At 41.7% G+C, this 25,151-nt stretch overlaps 1 protein-coding gene across 1 annotated transcript in view; it reads left to right on the top strand.

The window, feature by feature from the left end:
- Positions 1-18,431, top strand: part of FAT4 (FAT atypical cadherin 4) — a 305,933-nt gene extending 287,502 nt beyond the window's left edge. Inside the window, exons 15-17 of the mRNA XM_068280038.1 lie at positions 113-324; positions 11,487-11,748; positions 15,138-18,431. Of these exons, the coding sequence (XP_068136139.1) occupies positions 113-324; positions 11,487-11,748; positions 15,138-16,996 (2,333 nt within the window). The 3' untranslated portion in view covers positions 16,997-18,431. The remainder of the gene's footprint in view (positions 1-112; positions 325-11,486; positions 11,749-15,137) is intronic.
- The last annotated feature ends 6,720 nt before the right edge of the window (positions 18,432-25,151 follow it).

The raw sequence follows: 25,151 nt of genomic DNA, 5'->3' as shown, positions 1-25,151 counted from the left end.
CCGAGCCTGACTCACGATTACCGCTAAGGAGTTTAATGAATTAACCCCTTTGTGTTTTTATGGGGTTTTTTTATGCGTATTTAATTTGGTATTCTCCTTGTTCACTTTGTAGATATGACTGCGGATACTGCATTGTCACTTGAAGGCAAAGGTTATATTCAGTATGGCATTAGCCAGACCAAGAAGCGTGAATATCTCTTACAACATCGTACTGTGGATTCAGACCCGTCCTACGTCAATCACTTGGAGATAAAGTTCCGAACAAGGAGTGAAAGTGGCCTTTTATTTCAAGTACATGAAATTAGCAACTACACTGTTATTAAGGTATGCATTTTTTACGGTTCATTTTAAAACATCCTTATTTCATAAATATATAAAACACACATTTTAGTGTAAAAAATAAATGAAATACGATGTAAAATGTATATACTTTATATTATTATAATCCACCATTTTCTGACTACTACAACTGTATCATGTAGTTGAAGCTGAATATATATAGCTGCTATATATGGCATACATTCTTCCTGGAAGGAATTTAAGTATATGGCTGGAAAACCTGGGGATTGGAAGTTGCTGATACAGGTAGTTCCTGATTTACGAATGGCCCACCAATACAAACGGCCCAAAAGTAGGAACAAGTCAAAAAAAATTTTTTTTTTCAAAAAGACATTGTAGTTTTTGAGAAAATAGATTTTAAAAGATTCAAAGAAGAAATGGTCTTTAAACTTGGTAAAATTAAATTTTGCTGTGGTAAAATATACTATATAGCGAGTTCCAAGTTAAAGAGACCCTGAGCAGACGCCGTGGGTATGCACATAAGCATACCCACGGCTATTTAGTAAAGAGGAGACACTCACCGGCCCCTTAAAGCACATCCGAGGTGAAAAAAAAGCGAAACAATTGTATCTGTCCTCCTCCTTCTAAAAATGACTTTTAAAGTTATCCTGCAGTTTTATTTTATATTTAGATCAACTTTTTAAGCTTTTACTGTTTCATGGCCTTTTCTCAATGACGCATTAATTGAAGTATGCCAAAATATATGAACCATTGACCTTTTTATCTCTTTCCTGCTCTTAGAAGCCATTTACTGCCACAAAAGTATTTTATGGCTGCAATTCCTCATCAGTGAGGGTTAAGCTAGAGTCCGACCTGGTCCTGACCCGGACAGGAACTGCCACTTACATACCTGATTTTTAACTTTTTCAGGCAGAGAAAGAAAAAAAGGAACACAGCCTAGTTATTTGTGTAGTAGGCACTGTACATACACATGTCTACTCATCATGTCACATGTCACCTCGTGAGTCCTTTAAGTAAGCATGACTGCTCCCGGGCTGACCGCTATATACCCTCTTTCCCTGAAACTTCTGCTCCTCAAACATTTTTGGCGATGGCAAGCAATTTTCTACAGTGCATTGCTGTGTCACAAGATGCTGTGTTGCACTGGTAATAACTTAAAATACCAGTCGTGGACTTGAAAAATGTACAATACTGTTGTCGATTGCTAATTTAATTTACAACGAGATAAAAACAAGGAACACCAAGAGCCCCAATAGTGTAATATGTACTGGTAAATGGTTACTAGATAAATATTAAATAGTTACTAGTAAATATTAATACTCACAAACCAAGGTTACTATTAGGCAACCACTGTAAAAGCAGGTGGGGAAATTTTCCTGACCCCACTCAGGAATAAGAAGTCGCTCTCTGTAGATGAGAAAAAGGGGGTTCAACACTCCACCCAGGGTGGACTCAATATTATGCAGGAGAACAGCGGCGCCAAAAGGATAAAAGGAAGCTAAATGAGCTTAAAAACCAAATTCTTGGTAAATAGAGGAGGTAGTGGTGGACTTACCTCCTCCAAGTAGACTCACAACGACTGTAGTAAAGACAGTCAATATATTTTATTTATGAACTCCAAATATGCCAGACAATAACAACGGAGCAATAGCATATGTGGTCAGTAGAAGAGCCAGGCACCTCTGTTGGTGCCTGGCTCTTCTATTGACCACATATGCTATTGCTCCGTTGTTATTGCCTGGCATATTTGGAGTTCATAAATAAAATATATTGACTGTCTTTACTACAGTCGTTGTGAGTCTACTTGGAGGAGGTAAGTCCACCACTACCTCCTCTATTTACCAAGAATTTGGTTTTTAAGCTCATTTAATTTAGTTGTTCTGTGTTCTAATCAAAACATGAAGATAAAACCAGTGAGATCCACTCTCTAGTAATGCTAGCTCCTTTTATACAGGGTTGGACAGTAGGCAGAACACACTATGGCTATAGCAGTCAGTATTATTTTTAATATCTGAGACAACTTTGTGCAGGTCTGAAGTAGGGCATTCTTTCTGAGTACTTTTCTCTAATTCTGGTAGACATCAGCAAAGCTGTACATTTAAAAAAAAAACTTGCTGTACTTATCATGGTTTGCCAAAATATTTATTTATTTCTGATTCATGCTTGCATTGCACTGTAGTGTTTTTATCACACTTCAATACGTGGTGACTTCTAGTTCATACCAATGGGACTTCAGATTTCAGATCATTAGTGTTGAATTAAAATTGTATGTGTAGAGGTGACCATTGATGATGAACCACAACAGGGTAATTCCAAGTAGCAGCTGATGACAGGTGATATGAACCTTTCCATTTCTTGCTTCTGTTCATCTGCTCACACATCAGTGTCAAAGGAATTCTTCTAGCATTGATCTGTTTTTTTTCCTAGCAAGTGTCTGTGGAAATAAGACATTTTAATGGTAACATTCTGAACACTCAAACACAAGTATTTTCTTTTTACTTAAGTTTACATGTCCACACGGTTTAATGTATCCCTGTGTTTAACACAAAATAAAATATTAAATCTATGTTGCCACTAGCGGCAAGTGCAGGTTCTCCCAGAGTATAGAGTTTAACAGGTCACTGTTCTTCTCTAGAGCATCCTGCAGGAATGGATCCGGTGCTACTCCTAGTGGGCAGCAGACTGCCTTGCTGCCAGTGACTACCAGGTTTTGGCTTCTGGTATCACCACACCACAGGCAGGGAGAATGAGAGAGGTCCCTGCAGTGTGCTTAGGTAGCAGAGTCAAGTGGAGATCTCAGGTGGTGGAGGGCTGACTGGACACAGGCAAACTAAAGACTGTGGTGGTAGCAGGCGGGTAGGATAAGGTCACAGGGCAACAATGGCTTAGACAGGAGGTAAGCAGGCATAGCTACAATCTCAAGCTGAGGTTAGGGAGGTGAATATCAGGCATAGTTGAGGTCAGAAGCTGAGTTCAGAAAATTAAATATCAGGCATAGTTGAGATCACAAGTCAAAGCTGGGGTGAATGGATATTAGACATAGTTGATTTCACAAGCTGAGGTCAAAGCTGGAATGGAAAACAGAGGATAATTGGGCAGGTTGAGGTCACAACACTTAGAAACTGAACAGCAGGTAACTGGCAGAAGCTGTACAAATCTGACAGCACGAAGTGTTGTCTGTGAGCGGTTTAAATAGCATTGTCAGGTCCTTGTTGACACAAATTATCAGATCTTTATATTGGCAGTGGGAACTTGCTTAGGCAAGCAGTAAGAAATTCTGTGTAGGCTTTGGGGGTTCCTAAAACTGAACTGAAAATTAAGTCAAAATAAACATGTCATACTTACCTCCCGTGTAGTATACTCCTCAATCTCTTTCTCCATGTCCTGTTTGTCCACTGTGATCAATGAAATTCTCTGTCCTCCATTTTGAAAATGGCCATTACTCCATAACAGCTTCCTGGTCAGCACACTGTTACACTGTAATATCTCCCACTTTAGTCATAGGGAAACATGGACATTACCTTGCACATTCAGTTGTAACTTACAGCTGCTGATAAATAACTGACATTAACTGTTATATTTCAATTCTGACAAAATATTGTCAGAACTGGAAGGGGTCACTGTAAGAAGAAAATGGTGAGCTTCTGAGAGGAACTGACGGTGAGGAAAGTATGTAATATTCATTTGCAGCTACATCATGTGTTTATTTCAAATAATTTTACTCAGTTCAGGTTCCCTTTAAGGTTACAGCGATATTAACCACTTGCCGACCGCCCACAGCCCATGGGCGGCGGCAAAGTGGACGCCTAAAGGACCGCAATACGCCTTCAGGCGGCGCGTCCTTTAGGCATGCCGGGGGAGCGATCGCGTCATTGATGACGCGCGCTTCCCCCGGCAACTGGCTCCGCCCACCCGCCGTAACATCCCGCCGGCCATACGGAAGCGCCGGCGGGATGTTAACCCCGCGATCGCCGCTACAAAGTGTATAATACACTTTGTAATGTATACAAAGTGTATTATACAGGCTGCCTCCTGCCCTGGTGGTCCCAGTGTCCGAGGGACCACCAGGGCAGGCTGCAGCCACCCTAGTCTGCACCCAAACACACTGATCTGCCCCCCCGCCCACTGATCGCCCACAGCACCCCTCAGACCCCCCCCTGCCCACCCCCCAGACCCCTGTTTGCACCCAATCACCCCCCTAATAACCCATCAATCACTCCCTGTCACTATCTGTCAACGCTATTTTTTTTTATCCCCCCCCTGCCCCCTGCCCCCTCCTGATCACCCCCCCACCCCTCAGATTCTCCCCAGACCCCCCCCAGACCCCCCCCCCCCCTGTGTACTTTATGCATCTATCTTCCCTGATAACCTGTCAATCACCCGTCAATCACCCATCAATCACCCATCAATCACCCCCTGTCACTGCCACCCAACAATCAGCCCCTAACCTGCCCCTTGCGGGCAATCTGATCACCCACCCACACCAATAGATCGCCCGCAGATCCGACATCAGATCACCTCCCAAATCCATTGTTTACATCTATTCTCTCCTCTAAACACCCACTAATTACCCATCAATCACCCATCAATCACCCCCTATCACCACCTGTCACTTTTACCTATCAGATCAGACCCTAATCTGCCCCTTGCGGGCACCCAATCACCCGCCAACACGCTCAGATTGCCCTCTGACCCCCCTTATCAATTCGCCAGTGCATTAATTACATCTGTTCTTCCCTGTAATAACCCACTGATCACCTGTCAATCACCTGCCAATCACCTATCACCCATCAATCACCCCCTGTCACCCCCTGTCACTGCCACCCATCAATCAGCCCCTAACCTGCCCCTTGCGGGCAATCTGATCACCCACCCACACCATTAGATTGCCCGCAAACCCGCCGTCAGATTACCTCCCAAATGTATTGTTTACATCTGTTATCTTCTCTAAACACCCACTAATTACCCATCAATCACCCCCTATCACCACCTGTCACTGTTACCTATCAGATCAGACCCTAAGCTGCCCCTTGCGGGCACCCAATCACCCGCCCACACGCTCAGATTGCCCTCAGACCCCCCCTTATCAATTCACCAGTGCATTAATTACATCTGTCCTTCCCTGTAATAACCCACTGATCACCTGTCAATCACCTGCCAATCACCTATCACCCATCAATCACCCCCTGTCACTGCCACCCAACAATCAGCCCCTAACCTGCCCCTTGCGGGCAAACTGATCACCCACCCACACCAATAGATTGCCCGCAGATCCGACATCAGATCACCACCCAAGCGCAGTGTTTCCATCTATTCTCTCCTCTAAACACTCACTAATTACCCATCAATCACCCATCAATCACCCCCTATCGCCACCTGTCACTGTTACCCATCAGATCAGACCCTAATCTGCCCCTTGCGGGCACCCAATCACCCGCCTACACGCTCAGATTGCCCTCAGACCCCCCCTTATCAATTCGCCAGGGCATTATTTACATCTGTCCTTCCCTGTAATAACCCACTGATCACCTGTCAATCACCTGTCAATCACCCATCAATCACCCCCTGTCACTGCCACCCATCAATCACCCCTGTCACTGCCACCCATCAATCAGCCCCTAACCTGCCCCTTGCGGGCAAACTGATCACCCACCCACACCAATAGATCGCCCGCAGATCCGACATCAGATCACCACCCAAGCGCAGTGTTTCCATCTATTCTCTCCTCTAAACACCCACTAATTACCCATCAATCACCCCCTATCACCACCTGTCACTGTTACCCATCAGATCAGACCCTAATCTGCCCCTTGCGGGCACCCAATCACCCGCCTACACGCTCAGATTGCCCTCAGACCCCCCCTTATCAATTCGCCAGGGCATTATTTACATCTGTCCTTCCCTGTAATAACCCACTGATCACCTGTCAATCACCTGTCAATCACCCATCAATCACCCCCTGTCACTGCCACCCATCAATCACCCCTGTCACTGCCACCCATCAATCAGCCCCTAACCTGCCTCTTGCGGGCAAACTGATCACCCACCCACACCAATAGATCGCCCGCAGATCCGACGTCCGATCACCTCCCAAGTGCAGTGTTCACATCTGTTCTCTACCCTAAACACCCACTAATTACCCATCAATCACCCCCTGTCACTGCTACCTATCAGATTAGACCCCTATCTGCCCCTAGGGCACTCAATCACCCGCCCACACCCTCAGAATGCCCTCAGACCCCAGCCCTGATCACCTCACCAGTGCATTGCTTGCATCTATTCCCCCCTCTAATCACACCTTGAGACACCCATCAATCACCTCCTGTCACCCCCTAGCACACCTACCCATCAGATCAGGCCCTAATTTGCCCCGTGTGGGCTCCTGATCACTCGGCCAAACCCTCAGATCCCCCTCAGACCCCCTTCCGATCACCTCCCCAGTGCATTGATTGCATCTATTTTCCCCTCTAACCACCCCCTGAGACACCCATCAATCACCTCCTGTCACCCCCCTAGCACTCCTATCCATCAGATCAGGCCCAATACAACCTGTCATCTAAAAGGCCACCCTGCTTATGACCGGTTCCACAAAATTCGCCCCCTCATAGACCACCTGTCATCAAAATTTGCAGATGCTTATACCCCTGAACAGTCATTTTGAGACATTTGGTTTCCAGACTACTCACGGTTTTGGGCCCGTAAAATGCCAGGGCGGTATAGGAACCCCACAAGTGACCCCATTTTAGAAAAAAAGACACCCCAAGGTATTCTGTTAGGTGTATGACGAGTTCATAGAAGATTTTATTTTTTGTCAAAAGTTAGCGGAAATTGATTTTTATTGGGTTTTTTTCACAAAGTGTCATTTTTCACTAACTTGTGACAAAAAATAAAATCTTCTATGAACTCGCCATACACCTAACGGAATACCTTGGGGTGTCTTCTTTCTAAAATGGGGTCACTTGTGGGGTTCCTATACTGCCCTGGCATTTTAGGGGCCCTAAACCGCAAGGAGTAGTCTAGAAAACAAATGTCTCAAAATGACCCGTGAATAGGACGTTGGGCCCCTTAGCGCACCTAGGCTGCAAAAAAGTGTCACACATGTGGTACCGCCGTACTCAGGAAAAGTAGTATAATGTGTTTTGGGGTGTATTTTTACACATACCCATGCTGGGTGGGAGAAATTTCTATGTAAATGGTCAATTGTGTGTAAAACAAATCAAACAATTGTCATTTACAGAGATATTTCTCCCACTTAGCATGGGTATGTGTAAAAATACACCCCAAAACACATTATACTACTTCTCCTGAGTACGGCGGTACCACATGTGTGGCACTTTTTTACACCCTAAGTACGCTAAGGGGCCCAAAGTCCAATGAGTACCTTTAGGATTTCACAGGTCATTTTGCGACATTTGGTTTCAAGACTACTCCTCACGATTTAGGGCCCCTAAAATGCCAGGGCAGTATAGTAACCCCACAAATGACCCCATTCTAGAAAGAAGACACCCAAAGGTATTCCGTTAGGAGTATGGTGAGTTCATAGAAGATTTTATTTTTTGTCAAAAGTTAGCGGAAAATTGATTTTTATTGTTTTTTTCACAAAGTGTCATTTTCCACTAACTTGTGATAAAAAATAAAATCTTCTATGAACTCACCATACTCCTAACGGAATACCTTGGGGTGTCTTCTTTCTAAAATGGGGTCATTTGTGGGGTTCCTATACTGCCCTGGCATTTTAGGGGCCCTAAACCGTGAGGAGTAGTCTGGAAATCAAATTCCGCAAAATGACTTGTGAAATCCTAAAGGTACTCATTGGACTTTGGGCCCTTTAGCGCAGTTAGGGTGCAAAAAAGTGCCACACATGTGGTATCGCCGTACTCGGGAGAAGTAGTACAATGTGTTTTGGGGTGTATTTTTACACATACCCATGCTGGGTGGGAGAAATAACTCTGTAAATGGACAATTGTGTGTAAAAAAAATGAAAAAATTGTCATTTACAGAGATATTTCTCCCACCCAGCATGGGTATGTGTAAAAATACACCCCAAAACACATTCTACTACTTCTCTTGAGTACGGCAATACCACATGTGTGGCACTTTTTTGCAGCCTAACTGCGCTAAGGGGCCCAAAGTCCAATGAGCACCTTTAGGCTTTACAGGGGTGCTTACAAATTAGCACCCCCCAAAATGCGAGGACAGTAAACACACCCCACAAATGACCCCATTTTGGAAAGTAGACACTTCAAGGTATTCAGAGAGGGGCATGGTGAGTCCGTGGCAGATTTCATTTTTTTTTGTCGCAAGTTAGAAGAAATGGATTCTTTTTTTTTTCTTTTTTTTTGTCACAAAGTGTCATTTTCCGCTTACTTGTGACAAAAAATAATATCTTCTATGAACTCACTATGCCTCTCAGTGAATACTTTGGGATGTCTTCTTTCCAAAATGGGGTCATTTGGGGGGTATTTATACTATCCTGGAATTCTAGCCCCTCATGAAACATGACAGGGGGTCAGAAAAGTCATAGATGCTTGAAAATGGGAAAATTCACTTTTTGCACCATAGTTTGTAAACGCTATAACTTTTACCCAAACCAATAAATATACACTGAATGGTTTTTTTTTTATCAAAAACATGTTTGTCCACATTTTTCGCGCTGCATGTATACAGAAATTTTACTTTATTTGAAAATTGTCAGCACAGAAAGTTAAAAAAATCATTTTTTTTGCCAAAATTCATGTCTTTTTTGATGAATATAATAAAAAGTAAAAATCGCAGGAGCAATCAAATAGCACCAAAAGAAAGCTTTATTAGTGACAAGAAAAGGAGCCAAAATTCATTTAGGTGGTAGGTTGTATGAGCGAGCAATAAACCGTGAAAGCTGCAGTGGTCTGAATGGAAAAAAAGTGGCCGGTCCTTAAGGGGTAGAAAGACTGTGGTCCTCAAGTGGTTAAGATCTTCGCTGACAGTTTATGGTGATAGATTTTGTTTTTCTGTAAGTGGGTTGGATCGATAACTTTTTATAAGACATAAGTTCACACAAAGACTTGGGTCCTAGGAAAATTATCATATGGCTCTTCCAAGATTGCGTATGTGCTGGCAGTTTGTGGCGATGTGTTTTTTTTTTGTTTTTTTTTGGTTTGACTTCATTTTGTTTGGCGTGAGATCACTTCAAGATTGGGGTCTGAGGAACATTCTGTGTTCCTTCATTATTGCCTGTTTGAACTCTGTAATAAAATTGTTAACTGTGTACAGGCATTAATCAGTTTTGACACATAAAACTGTGAAGAGTAATCCTGTCATGACTATCTATGAATTATATGGAGCACAACAAATCTAATTTTAAAGTTGGAACTCTATCTGTTCGTATTTGTTTAAAGATGGGATACTAGTTACAGACTCCAGAATGTGTTTTCAAGACAGAAAACTGTCCTGTCCTGTCTCCCTATAGTATAACACAGCACAACACAGCATAAATTACCTTCTCCTGAGGTGAACCTGATAAATTTAATCCCTGGCTGTTGCTCAGTCAGGCCTGTCATAATGCTAAATGAACACAGCAGCAATGCTGGCAATGGGCTTCCTTGAGCAGGTCACTATCTAAAAGTTTCCCAACATTTTATATTTACTGACATTTACAAACGCCCAGCATACTTTTATTGTTCTATTGTGATTTTCTTTTACCCTACTTATAGCATTGCAGACTAGTGAAGGTACCCTACAAGAAGATGCCTTAGTATTCCCATAGCAATGCATGCTGAGTATCATGCCAAAAATTGCAGTGCATATTAATGTTATAAGAAAACTTTATGACTTTGTAGACTAGCAACAAAACATAACTTGAATGAATATTAAATGAGGCTTAAAAGTTATAATAGTTCAGCACATTCCGTAATTTTGGCAAGTGGATAAAAACTTGACGGGATGCAGGTTAGAAGTTTTAAAAATAACCACTGAAAGAGATGTGTTTTGTCAGCTCTGTCTCTCCCTATGTTGTTCTGTTCCAGAAGAGACTAATCAATCCTCTTCCTCTTCATTACGATGCATAAAAACAGCTTTGAATTTTCTTTATCAAACCTGAATGAAAAATTAATATTCTTGTGTTTTAAGCTACGTGACTCTTGAGGACATCGTGGCCCCGATTCAATTAACTTTTCTCCTATGATTTCTCAATGCTGGAATTCCTCCACTTTCTTAGCACATGAAAATAGGCAAAGAGAAGCTACTTTTACGGCACAGCTCAGTCACAGCACAGCAGGAGGGTCAGGCTGGTGATTCCATGTGGGAAGACATTGTGCAGGCAAACACACCAGCTGAGCACAAGCCCCATCAATCAACGCTTTTCACATCCTTGCTGGATCCTTCAACACCCTGATGAAGCATCCAACGAGGATGTGAAACACATTGGTAGATGGGGTTTGTTCTCAGCTGGTGTGTTTGATTGCACAGCATGTTCCCAAGTGGATTCACCAGCCTGATCCTTCCCTGTTGTTATGCTGTGTCATAAAAGTGGCTTCTCTTTGACTACACTTATGTGCTGAGTAAGTGGAGGACTGACAGCATTGTATGCGCCTGCAATATTTTTATTGTTATTGGTTTAATAGATTATATTTTTGTTAGGTGAAGTAGAAAATTATCAGCTTTAATGTCAGTATCTGTACTATGCTCCATGATCCAAACTTAGTGGAAACACAGTAGACCAATTAGAGGTTATTTCAGTTATATGAGATGAATATAAAGTATATAAAAATAGTTATATGAACTCATAAATGACTACAGCTCTTTAGTCATAGTTTTATATCACTAAGTTGAATATGTATTTATCTTATGGTTGAAAGGAGGTTTTTGTGGTTCGGCATTTTTTTAAATGTGGTATTTTATAAGTGGTTTGAGCATATGTGATGCCAGTCCTATACCCTGCTTAGCACTAATCAGCAGGACTTTAGCATGGGAAAAAGTCTTAGGTAAATATATTAAAGTGCACTTGAAAAGTTATATTGCCAGACAGACTGATCTTAATTCAGAAGGTACCATAGCCAGGACTGCATACCAATCCAGCAAAAAATGTAGATCAGAATTCCACTTGGAGCTTTTTTTGTTTATTTTTTTATCTTGTCTGAAATAGTGTATATTCTTTTTATGTAAATATGATCACTTAGATATATTTTATTTTTTCATTCATGTTGCAGGTTAAGAATGGAAAGCTTCATTACACATCTGATGCAGGTGTTGCAGGCAAAGTAGAGCGCAATATCCCAGAGATGTACGTATCTGATGGCCGGTGGCATACACTTCTTATGGAGAAGAATGGTTCCATTACCAGCTTGATACTAGATAAAACCTACAGCAGAGACATTCATCATGTGACACAAGACTTTGGAGGTCTCAATGTACTTACTCTTCAGATCGGAGGATTGCTAGCTGGGCAGACATCTCAAAGCACCCAAAATGGTAAATATTAGTTTTGATAGGGTCAAAGGGATAGGGTATTAGTTTTGATAGGCATTTGTGCTACTTAGGACAAAACAGGCAAATAGGAAAATGTTACAAGTATTTGAACATTTGAAGAGAAAGACATATTCCCACTAGGACAATTATATTCATTACAAAGAGTTGAATAAATTGTAAAGTAGCAAACATACCTCTGTAGAGCCGGACACATGAAACTGACTCACCTAAGAGGAAGTGGTTACAGGATTTTCTGCAAATGACACTTGGACACTGTTAGAGATCAGTTCACTAAATGCTGTACTGACGGTCTTGGTAGAAGTCAATATATTTTGAATCAAAAGTGGATCATTTAGTCCACCAGAGCTCACTGTAAATGGAAGTTTTGTGTTCGTTTTTTTATGTGTTGCGTATTCAAATACAGTACATTTTTATTCTTTTACATTTTTTTTTAAATGGCAAAAGTGGAACTTTTAATTGTTAATTGCCCATCCTGGATATCAACAGTTATGCATCAGGGTCAGCTGGTCAAAAAGATTGATATGGGCAGCAAAACACAACCTTGGGCTGCAGCAACCCAAGTAAAAAGGCTTTTTGCTGTTTAACTTCACATTACTGTATTTTAAATGTGAAAAATGGTAGCAATAGTGGTGTTAAGTACCTGCGGTTCATATAGAAACTTGTTTTGTGTGTGTGTGTGTGTCTGTGTGCGCATGTGTCTGTGCGTATGAATGAGTGTACACACCATTTTATGACTTTAGCGAGCTACAGTATAAAGGGAATATAACTGAGCCCTTCACAGATGATCAACAGTTTTCAGGTGGTTTTGTATGTAGGAGATCCTGGAGACCCTCTTTAATATACCTTAAAATAGGCAGTGTACAGGCATACATTTAAAACTGGAAACCATTGTAATCTTGGCACTAGAAAAAGTCATTAGTAAAATATTGGTAAATTTACGGATATTTTACTGTTGGCAGTGGCTAATTCTGGTAGCAAAATATTGGCTCCAACTCTGCTGATGAGCACTGCCTTTGCTGTTATATACACCCTCTCTTCCCCTATTTATCGGCCACCAGCCATCTAATCGCACTATTTATCGGGTGTCGGCGAAACCCACATTACCCCCGGGGCACCGGCATAGTGCCATTTTACCAAAGTGCAACCGGTGGCCAAATTACCTGCCTCAGAGCCTTCTCCATTTGTCTGCATGCATGTCTTTAGGCAACTTAAAATAAACATAAGAACATTTTAACTGGAAGAGTTCATAATAACAGTTCTCAAAGGACCGGATTTGTTTAAGAAACGAAGGTGTTTTAAAAGTGCACATATTTTAAGTACATAACCATATTTCTCGCCTTGACTTAACATCTTTGATCATTAAATGAATGTTCTTCGTCTCAAATGTACTCCCATCATTTTAGTTTACTTTAGCAAGAGCCAGATATGTGTTCATTTCCGAAATAAGGGGAATTAATTGTGTGCTGCACTTGGAACAGTAGATCTATAATCTTCATCCAAGCTTCTTTAGTCTTAAGAGTCCTTTCTGAGCCAAATCCCTCCCTGTAGTTTCGTCAAGTTGTAATGTGGAGAATCTGTACATTTTCCTATGAATATCCTGATAATACCCTTTACTATCCTAGGTACTGTCTTAAGGCCAAGGAAACTATTAGTACATAGAAATTGTTATACTTTAACCAACAGAAAGCTGGTTTTATATATTAAGTTAAAAAAAAAAAACCCTTCAGCATTTCACACTACAGGAGGTTCTTCTTTTACATGTGTTTCATTAACATATGTTTTAAATAGCTTGAGTAACTACAGAGTACACAATCTATGCAGAAGTAGTAAGGATACTAGCAAGCTAAGAAAAAAATATACAGTGGGATGCGAAAGTTTGGGCAACCTTGTTAATCGTCAGGATTTTCCTGTATAAATCGTTGGTTGTGATGATAAAAAATGTCCGTTAAATGTATCATATAGGAGACACACACAGTGATATTTGAGAAGTGAAATGAAGTTTATTGAATTTACAGAAAGTGCGCAATAATTGTTTAAATAACATTAGGCGGGTGCATAAATTTGGGCACCACAAAAAATAAATGAAATCAATATTTAGTAGATCCTCCTTTTGCAGAAATTACAGCCTCTAAATGCTTCCTGTAGGTTCCAATGAGAGCCTGGATTCTGGTTGAAGGTATTTTGGACCATTCCTCTTTACAAAACATCTCTAGTTCATTCAGCTTTGATGGCTTCCAGGCATGGACAGCTTTCTTTAACTCACACAACAGATTTTCAGTTATATTCAGGTCTGGGGACTGATGGCCATTCCAGAACATTGTACTTGTTCCTCTGCATGAATGCCTTAGTGGATTTTGAGCAGTGTTTAGGGTCGTTGTCTTGTTGAAAGATCCAGCCCTGGTGCAGCTTCAACTTTGTCACTGATTCCTGGACATTGGTCTCCAGAATCTGCTGATACTGAGTAGAATCCATGCGTCCCTCAACTTTGACAAGATTCCCAGTCCCTGCACTGGCCACACAGCCTCACAGCATGATGGAACCACCACCATATTTTACTGTAGGTAGCAGGTGTTTTTCTTGGAATGTTGTGTTGTTTTTCCTCCATGCATAATGCCCCTTGTTATGCCCAGATAACTCAATTTTAGTTGTATCAGTCCACAGCACCTTATTTCAAAATTAAGCTGGCTTGTCCAAATGTGCTTGTCCTTCCCCTAAACCATGATGGGGAACAATCTTTGTCTTTAGGTCATTTGAGAGTTGTTTTGAGTCCCCCATGTTGCTACTTTTCAGAGAAAATTAAAAGAGGAGGGAAACTTACAATTGACCCCTTTAAATACTCTTTCTCATAATTGGATTTACCTGTGTATGTAGGTAAGGGGTCACTGAGCTTACCAAGCCAACTTGAGATCCAATAATTAGTTCTAAAGGTTTTGGAATCAAGGTATTTTGTTTGGGGGCGGGGGCACACATGAACAAGTTGTCCTAAAACCTGCCCTAAGGTGAACTCTCCATGGCACAATAAAGCAGCCAGTGCTAAAAAACCCAACACACTTTGCATCTCTGTGCCCAAATGAACTAGCTACAGTTTGTCCCCACTGGTAGATACTGCCCCCTAATGCTTCCTGATTATGTAAGGGGGAGCTGGATTGCTAACCTAGTTTTGTGGAATGCTATACACAGGTTTAGTGACTATAGCATTGTAATCATTAATTATATGGAAAGTAACCAGTATAAGAGTCACATTCCTGTATCTATCTACCATAGTCTTGCTGCATTGTTCATCATAGATGCATTGTTTTTCATGAAAATGTAATGCAACTTAGTTTATTATGCAGTAGTACATAATAGTGTTTTTGTTTTTTCTGTTTTAGGTTTTGATGGCTGCATTGCCTATTTGAAGTATAACCATGAAACTCTACCTTTCTCTGGAAAACATGACATGGTCAGCATAATGAAATCAGATTCATCTGCTAAACTTGGATGCAGAGGTCCTAATATCTGTGCCAGTAACCCATGTTGGGGAGATTTAATGTGCATAAATCAGTGGCATGCCTATACTTGTGTTCCACCCGGAGACTGCTCCTCAAACCCTTGCCAAAATGGAGGAAGCTGTGAGCCTCACCCTCAATCTGGATTTACCTGCATTTGCCCTGAAACACACTCAGGAAAGCTATGTGAAACTGTTGTAGCCTGTCTTGGTATTGTTTGCCCTCAGGGTAACATTTGCAAGAGTGGATTACATGGAGGACATGTATGTATCCTAACTGCACACACTGAACATCTATCCTTACCACTTTGGGCTGTTCCTGCTATTGTTGGGAGCTGTGCTACAATTCTTGCTTTGTTGGTCCTTAGCTTAATTTTGTGTAATCAGTGCAGAGGAAGGAAAAATAAAGTGCCAAAAGAAGAGAAGAAACCAAAAGAAAAGAAGAAAAAGGGAAGTGAGAATGTTGCTTTTGATGATCCAGACAATATTCCACCCTATGGTGATGACATGACTATTAGAAAGCAGCCAGAAGGAAACCCTAAGCCAGATATCATTGAAAGGGAAAACCCCTACTTGATATATGATGAGACAGATATACCACACAGCACAGAAATAATACCTAGTGCTCCCTTGGCTATGCCCGAAACAGAGATAGAGCACTATGACATTGACAATGCCAGCAGTATTGCACCTTCTGATGCAGATATTATCCAGCACTATAAGCAGTTCCGGAGCCATACTCCCAAATTCTCCATTCAAAGACACAGTCCACTTGGGTTTGCCAGACAATCTCCTCTGCCTTTGGGAGCAAGCAGTTTAACCTACCAACCTTCCTATAGCCAGGGATTGAGAACGGCAACACTTGGCCATTCAGGCTGTCCACCGCCTAACCCCTTGTCTCGTCATAGCCCTGCACCATTTTCAAAATCATCAACATTTTACAGAAGCAGTCCAGCTAGGGAACTCCATTTATCATCTTTGGAAATGCATAATGATGTTTGCCAGCCTGGTATTTTTAATTATGCAACCCGTCTTGGTAGAAGAAGCAAAAGTCCTCAGACCATGGCAGGGCATAATTCCAGACCAGGGAGTCGCCTAAAGCAACCTATAGGGCAGATGTCAATGGAAAGTGGACCCCCTGTTGGTCTTTCCATAGAGGAGGTGGAAAGGCTTAACACTCCCAGACCAAGAAATCCTAGCATTTGTAGTGCGGACCATGGGAGGTCCTCATCAGAAGAGGACTGCCAGAGGCCACTTTCAAGAGTAAGGAATCCAGCAGATGGAATCCCAGCGCCTGAATCATCATCTGACAGTGATTCACATGAGTCATTTACATGCTCTGAGATGGAGTATGATAGAGACAAACCAATGGTGTACACATCAAGAATGCCAAAACTGACTCAAGTTAATGAGTCAGATGCAGATGATGAAGATAATTATGGTGCTAGATTAAAGCCGCGGAGATATCCCGGCCGTAGAGGTGAAGGGGGGCCTTCTGGTGCTCAGTCGCCAACAGCCACACTACCTGCTGATAGCACATTGCCCTTAAAGCTAAGCCAGCAGGCTGGCAACTTCAACTGGGACAATCTCTTGAACTGGGGTCCTGGTTTTGGACATTATGTAGATGTTTTTAAAGATCTGGCATCCCTACCAGAAATGGTATCTGCAAATGCAAATGAAGAGCCAAGAGCAAACACATCTAAGACATCTTCCAAAGATGGGGAAACAGAACAATATGTGTAAATGTGACATACATGGATTGTCAAGATGCAAAAGTAAAAATGTAAAACTTATGACAGTCAAACATTATATGTTTGTTTACAAGAAAGCGTCTCCATTTTAAGAACTGGCCAGTGGACATTCTTTATTTAAGGAGACAACTTTAAAATAATAATGTTTTTGCTGCTGGAAAGGACAGAGATGTATTTAAAGCAATTGTGTTCTGTATTCCATTTCCTTGCATGTACACAGCTTGATTTCCAGCATGCACAAAGATAAGTAGAATCCTTCTCTAATCCGGTTCATTGTGATATTTTTCAGTGTTGTAGCTGTAATATTATATTTCTCAATTATGTTTGTAAGCCAGGCATAGTATATTAATCTTGGAATAATTTCTCTGCAGAGATAGTGATGTTTGAGAAGAAGATGTGGTATTTGGGGAAAAAACAAAACAAAAACACAACACGACAATGTGTAGAGTTTGCAGTTACGTGATTTATGAATATTCATGGCACAATGGCACAAAGTTCAATTTATTAGAGGCAAGCCCAGATTTACATCACAGGAGCCTATAGGCACAAATGTTCTTGCACCCTCCACTTCACCCTCCATGGACCTACAAGCCCCTGCCAAGTCGGGGTGCTGGCTGACCCTGCTGTCACTTCTCCCTTACTTCCCCTGCCTGGTGTAGGTAGCCACAGGTGTCCCTTAATATTGAGTGCACCTCTAGCTATCTAATACTAAGTAGCTACTGGTGCTCCCAGGTATTAGGTAACTAGAGGTGCCCCCGACTGAAGGAAGATATTGTCAGTGGAATCCTGAGAGCTTGATGAGTAACTTTTCATTTCATTTGTGCTCCACTTTGGGACTCTGCATAGGGAAGGAGGAAGACACTAGAAGAGGGGAGTGAGCCTCCTTTTCATCGTCAGGCGCCTGTAGGCACAAGCATACAGCACCTTTTGCTGAATCTGGCCGCTCTGATTAGAGGCATCAAAAGTCATAACGATAGAAAGGGATTACAATGAAGTCAATACAGACAGCACCTTGTAACATTGTTTAATGATCTAAAAATGTGTTGTTTTTTTATAAAAAAAAAATATGAATTGAAGCTGCATTTGAAAACTGCATTCTCCACTTTGGCAAAGATTTATTTTTGTAAGTATATTTGCAAATACAAAAAAAGAGAACATTCTTAAAACTTTTGACCTTTAGATTTTACTGAAACCCTGACATAGACATTTGTACGTCGAACAAAACGTCACTTTTGGGATACTTTGTATTGTGGAAACAATTTTTTTTTATAAGTGCTTTTACCTGACCTATGTTTTTGATACTGATGTTTTCCTATGCTGTATAGTTTTCTTACTTTCAGGGAAAGCAAGAAAATGCTTTTCTGTTAAATCTGTTACTTGTGTAACATTCATATTTTTCAAATTTTGATACCATTGTAACATATCAGTATGCCTTTTCTTCTTGTAAATGTCAATAATAAAATTAAAATATTTATTTAAAAATGTGTACTTATAAGGATAGTTGTGCATTATCTTGTTTGTTGCATGTAAGTACAGTACGTGTCACAAAATCACATACAAGTTAAAGTGAACCAGAGACGAAGCACCTTCATGTATTTCACAATATATATCAGTGGGAACATTAGAGAAAACACCTACCCTGCTGTCTGTTTCATCTTTCACTGCTCAGCCTGCTTGTTACCAGCCCTGATAAAATCCCCGACTGAGCATTTAGTCTGGCTTTGCTCAGGAATCATTATAGCTGAGTCTGTCTTCTCTGATGTCTTTTCAAGCCCAAGCCTGCCCCCTTCTGGCTCTGCTTTCCTGTTCTGTATATTTGCAGCATCACAGAGAGCTGTGATGAGATGGGAGGAGCTGCTAATGTAAGAATATATTGAAAAACATTTTTTTATCTATATTTGTTAGTCATTAGAGGTTTTTTTGAAATGGTGATTTCATTTTGCACACAGCCCACTAAATAATGGGCTTTTCTGATGATCTGTGTTTTGCATGGCGTTTTAGTAAAAAAGAACCCAAAAAAAAAAACAAACACAAAAAATGACACACCAGAGCGCTGAAAATATCAGGTATAGTATTTATTTTGTAAAATCTATTGGGGGATATGTTTATTTTGTGCCAAAGCATTCATCTCCGGTTTCCTTTAAGCTATATGGGGCTTGATTCACAAAAGAGTGCTAACTGTTAGCACGACCGTTCTCGCGCGAATTTTCGCATTGCGCGCGATCCGATAACGTTTTTGCATGCAAATGTGATTTTTTGCGCGCAGACGATATTGATTTAGCACGAAAATTTGCATCTGTGCACGAAAACGTTATCGTTTCACGTGAAAATTCGCGATCACGTGCAATGCGAAAATTCGCGCGAAGAATGGCCGTGCTAACAGTTAGCACTCTTTTGTGAATCAAGCCCATAGTTTTCTTCTGCTTTCTACCTCTCCTTCCCTACATCCTGCATAAGGTAAACAGAGAGGGCTTGATTCACAAAAGAGTGCTAACTGTTAGCACGGCCGTTTTCACGCGAATTTTCGTATTGCGCGCGATCACGAATTTTTGCGCGAAACGATAACTGTTTACGCGCGCAAACGCAAATTTCTGCGTGAAACCGATATCGATTTCCCGCACGAAAACCATTATCGTTTAGCACAAAAATTCGCGATCGCGTGCCATAAACGGCCGTGCTAACAGTTAGCACTCTTTTGTGAATCAAGCCCAGAGTATTTGTGATAAGAAAGATAAGAATATTTGTATTTATGGTACTAATCCTAAGCAGGACTTTCGTATTTCATATCCAATAGTAAAAAAAAAAAAGTTATTGCAGTGTGGTCTGGTGTTAGTCGAAGAGAATAAACCATGTACAGTTAGTCATTAAAGGGACACTGTAGGGGGGTCGGGGGAAAATGAGTTGAACTTACCCAGGGCTTCTAATGGTCCCCCGCAGACATCCTGTGCCTGCGCAGCCACTCACCGATGCTCTGGCCCCGCCTCCGGTTCACTTTTGGAATTTCAGACTTTAAAGTCTGAGAACCACTGTGCCTGCGTTGCCATGTCCTCGATCCCACTGACGTCACCAGGAGCATACTGCGCAGGCACAGACAATACTGGGCTTGCGCAGTATGCTCCTGGTGACATCAGCGGGATCGAGGACAGGGCAACGCAGGCGCAGTGGTTTTCTGACTTTAAAGTCTGAAATTCCAGAAGTGAACTGGAGGCTGGGCCGGAGCATCGGTGAGTGGCTGCGCAGGCACAGGATGTCTGCGGGGGATGTCTGCTTTAAAGGTATCACCGGAATCAGCGTCTGTTGGGTTGATGTCTGCAAAAAAGTTATCCAAATCCAGTTATTTCATATCCAAATTTAACCATGTAAACAGTTTGTGGTGGAGTCGATCATGTTGTGGAATTTGGTCGTTCACTTTGTTGGACGTATGTCCTAAGGGCTTGTTTCCATAGTGAAGCGCAGGAGCCGTCTGTCAGCGGGACTCTGCATTGCATGTGCTCCCCCGGGGGCGGTGTGTGCGATCCCATTCATCATAATAAATGGTTTACAGGGCACAATCACCCCAAAATGCAGGCAGCCATACACTGTGATTCAGTGGTGAATCGCAGCGCATGTATAGAAACATCAGAGAGTGCAGTTTAAGCACACTCGGATGTCCCTGGGATCACGTTTCCAAAAGCGAGACTGAAAGTGCACATATGGAAACAAGCCCTGACAGCCATTAATCCCAATAGTGAGAAAAATAAAAACACAAGAACACAGCCTTATTCTAAAAAGGATTGTGACTTAACATACACATGATTATCTCATCATGTTATGTATCATTTCATGAAAGCCTTTGAAAGCTAATTTCTGTGGACCATAAATTGCCCTTTTTTAACCTCATTTCGCTCATATACACGCTTCAGAGTAGTCTTATGGTCCAAAATTCACTCAGTCCCATCCCTTTTATTTGTGAGAGGACTGGTCTGTGGCTCCTCCCTTGTTTCGGGTGCTTCCCTTGACTTCTGTGAGTGGATGAATGTGATGATGTCATCATGCCCAACATGTAAGGGACACGCCAGCCAGCACTTCCACTCTATACTCTGCAACAAAACCAGGGTGGGTAAATGAGCTTAGTAGGTGGGAGTAGACCATCCATGTCACCAGAGGGAAGGAAGGAGAGCCCCCTCTACCTACCTACCATGGACCTTACAGCAAGGTGAACATAGCAGTTATGGGTCCACTTTAAGCTTTATAACATATATCACTTAGAGGTCCCTTCATGCATTTTTTTAAATAAATATCTTCCAATTGTTGCAATTTATCAAGTCCTTGGACACTCAAATTGGGACTTCTTCCAAAAGCTGCAAGTTAACCTTGACACTTTGGTGACTAACTTCCCCTTCCAAACTTCTGAGCTATTCAAGTGAGGCTGACCATCACAGGAGTGGCCCAATACCAAACAAAACTCAGGCTCTAGGATCTAACCACATAAAAGGCATAATTAACTGGTAACTACAAAGAACAGTCCCAATGCAAGAACCCAGAAATTAAGGGAATCCAAAGATTCTGAAAGCACATGCATGAAAAAGAGGCTCTGGGAAATCTGAGCGCTCAATTTTGGCAAGTAAAATAATGCTAAATAATACCAATATTTTACCACACCTAAACCTATTCTCACACTGTGCTCACACTAAACCCACCCTCTACCGATGCCTAACCTTAACTACCTCCCCACGGCTAACCTTAACCCCCCACACAGCTAACCTTAACCCTACCCCTAACCGTAATCCTTCCTTCCCACTGCTAAACTTAACCACCCACCCTTCACGTCTAACCTTAAGACCCCCCCATGCCTAATGCCTAAACTTAACCGCAACCCCCCCCCCCCCCACACACACACACACACACACCGCTGCAAAAAAAAAGATTACTATCAGGTGCCTCATATGTGTCCATTGAAGCTGTCGGTATAAGTATGAAATTTAGAGCCACCCTGTAAATAAAAATGTGCCTACAAATAGGCGCAATAACGGGTCCAGTAATTTCCTGCCTCCTTGAAAGCTATGTAAGGATCCTTGCAGGAACCTATAGGTGACTTTATGACCCATGTAATAACAAAACATGAAACAAATACAGTTCTATTTTATGGGAGGTAAAGCAAAGCTGTCTGCATCATATTAATGTTGTCTCAATGGCATGCAAACACCATAGAGATCCTTTATCTGTTGCCTGACTTTTTAGCTATTCATGCATTCTCTATCACACAGGAGGACACTAGAGCTGAAGTTAAAATGACAGTGCACAGAGATAGCAGAGAGTGCTGGTGAATAGCTAGAAGTGCAATAGAGGTACAAGTAATATATGCAAGTACCTTACAGTATATCATTCCAGTTCAGCTTACTTTATCACAGGAAACTATCATGTTTACTTTAGTGTGAGAGGCACTGTTATAGAATCTGTTGTGTAGAATCTGTATAGAGATAGATTGTAACGCGAATTGAGAATCAATTGTTGCTTACGTTCTCATAACAGCTCAGAACAACTGTGCAATTTTACACCTAGGGTCCTTTCACACTGGGGCATAGCAATAGCCATAGCAGCCATAGCAACTGCTATGGGGCTCTGGAGCAGAGGGGGCCCAAGTGATAATTAATGTGTTCACTATTCATTTTCCTATGTATTTCCACCCTCTGACTTTATCTCAGTACCCATATACTGTTTGCGGTATACATTGCATAGGAATTTACATTGCCCTGTTAACTCATATCCCATAGGGTAGGGGCAGGTGGCATTGCTTAACACTGCCTAGATCTGATGGCGCCATCAAAATTCTGCCCTATAATCTCTAGCTACGCCTCTGCATTCACACTTCGTCTGTTGCATTGCAACGGGCAAAATCAATGCATCACGACACAAATGTAAAGATAGTCTTATGGGGCTATCACATTGAGCACGGTGCAATGCGACGGGTTACATCAGGATAACAGTGTATACACTTGCATTACAGGTTGAGTTTTGCATTTACATTGGAAATGAGGAGTACTTCTATGGTAAAGGTGTGGTGCAGCTTTTTGGTAATGTTGCAGTGTGATATAACAGTAATCATACCACAACAGATTTCACATAGTGTGTTCGGAGCCTTAAGCTGAATACTTACCTGACGACACAGGAAGATGGACCCCAGCGACGTCCCTCATCGATGAGTGTTCGCTGATCTATCTTCCTGCAGACGGGAACACGCGAGGTCAAGCAATAGTACACAACAGGCGCAGCCGTGAAGTCAAGTGATCCCGGTACTTTGCGCTGAGTCATCATGGATCTTAAAGATCCGATCCGCCATGACGGTCATTGTCACCACGCATCACCAAACGTTGTTGTAATCATCCTCCTGTACCCACGTCACGAGACTGCAAGAAATGATCGTTTGTTGCTCAAAAATCTCCAGTCGTTGGAAAAATCGTGGATACAGGCCTTTAGACTTTAGAGAACCTGATTTCACAGCACTGCTTTGGTAACATATTCAGTGGAGCAAGACTCAAGTATAACCTAAATCATGCTTTCACTGCAAACGCAAGCACCATATTTATGTTCCTAAGCCTCCCTATCTGTAGTATGTTGTTATTAGGATATGGCACGTACACTTTACACTAAAATTAAAAAATATTTTTAAATCATTAGCAGGCTATATATTTCCTTTGCAAACTACAATAAAGTATAGGCATAAATCATTCTTTTACCACATTAACTCACCAGAGCATGTTAAGAAATGTGAAAATGATTATTCCATTGTCAGTTAGGAGTTTCCTGCATCTGTCATAATAGATTATATGAGGTTTCTGGAATTTCTGCCTTTTCAGCCTTCCGTCTTCATAGCAAGTACCTGGCTGGCTCTGGAGTGTGGCTTACGAAATGTACCTGAATCCAGTTTGCCTGCCAACCTTCACATTATTCCCTAAAATATGGTCTTGGTGTTTATTACTCAACATAGTTATAGCAGAGCCGTCTGTTCAACTGCGTAGTCTGGCAATGTGTTGGAAACTAACATAAAATTATGTTTTGTGGATAGCTTAACATTCCCTGGTTATAGCTTGCACTTCTACAGCCCCGATTTGTCATTTACAGTGTATGTTTGAGTCCTAAACTCATTTGTCATATGTCAGTACTTCAGCTCTACTTTTGAAGGAAGAAAAGGGAAATTTCCCAGAATCCAGCTTATACACTTCTGAGGGATACTAGAAAGTAGATACCGCTTTGGGGGACCTTGGAAAGCTGGGACACAATGGTGGGTCTTGGAAACCTGGAACATGTATTGGTGTAACTGAAAACATGGTATATATTTTGGAAAGGGGCTACTGGAAATCTCGCGTGCGCTCATGGGGGTGGGTGGTGTCACTAGAAAACTTGGACACACTTTGAGGGATTCTGGAAAGGAGCACTGGCAGGCTAATACATACTGTGGGGGACACTGTAGAACTAGGACACACTTTTGGGAGGTCTTGAAAAGTTGGAACACAAAACAAGGAGAACTAGATAGCTGGTACATACTGTGGGGGACACTGGAAAACTAGGATGCACTTTGAAAGGTTCTGGAAAGTTGGGTCACAAAACAAGGAGCACTAGATAGCTGGTACATACGCTGCAAACATTGGAAGATAAGAAGCATAAATATTCATAGTATTGAGGATCTGTGTCTTCAATTATGTTTACTCAGTTCATGTGCATTATTTAATTTATTTTATTGTAATCCTACTTGAATGGAGGCCCATTTTGAATACACCAATGAAAATGAATATTTATCCGGCGGGACAGTGTACTGATACTAGCACCTATTCAGTAAGGAGACTCCCTAACACAACATTTGCCTACTGAGCGCGCCCTAGTGTCTGCAGCTCTGGCGCTTTAATTCCACCAGGAGAACAGCGCAATATAAATGTTCTGTGTCTTGTCTAAAGGGAGAGCAAAAATAGACCTGCCGGTAGCTACTGCTATGTATTTCAGTTTTGGTGTGTACCAAAGTTCCAAGATATTTATTTTGAAAATGAAGACCCTAAGGGCCTGTTCAGACTGTTAGCGTATGAAGAACGCGTATAAAATCAAAGAAACGCAAGTTGAAAAACGCATGCGGTTTTCTTGCGTTCTAATGCGTTTTCTATTGCGTTTTGCACACA

Source organism: Hyperolius riggenbachi, chromosome 1, assembly GCF_040937935.1.
Source record: "Hyperolius riggenbachi isolate aHypRig1 chromosome 1, aHypRig1.pri, whole genome shotgun sequence".
In the NCBI taxonomy this organism is placed as follows: Eukaryota; Metazoa; Chordata; class Amphibia; order Anura; family Hyperoliidae; genus Hyperolius; species Hyperolius riggenbachi.
Note: the sequence above shows the minus strand (reverse complement) of the source record. Positions and strands in the feature narration are given on the sequence as shown.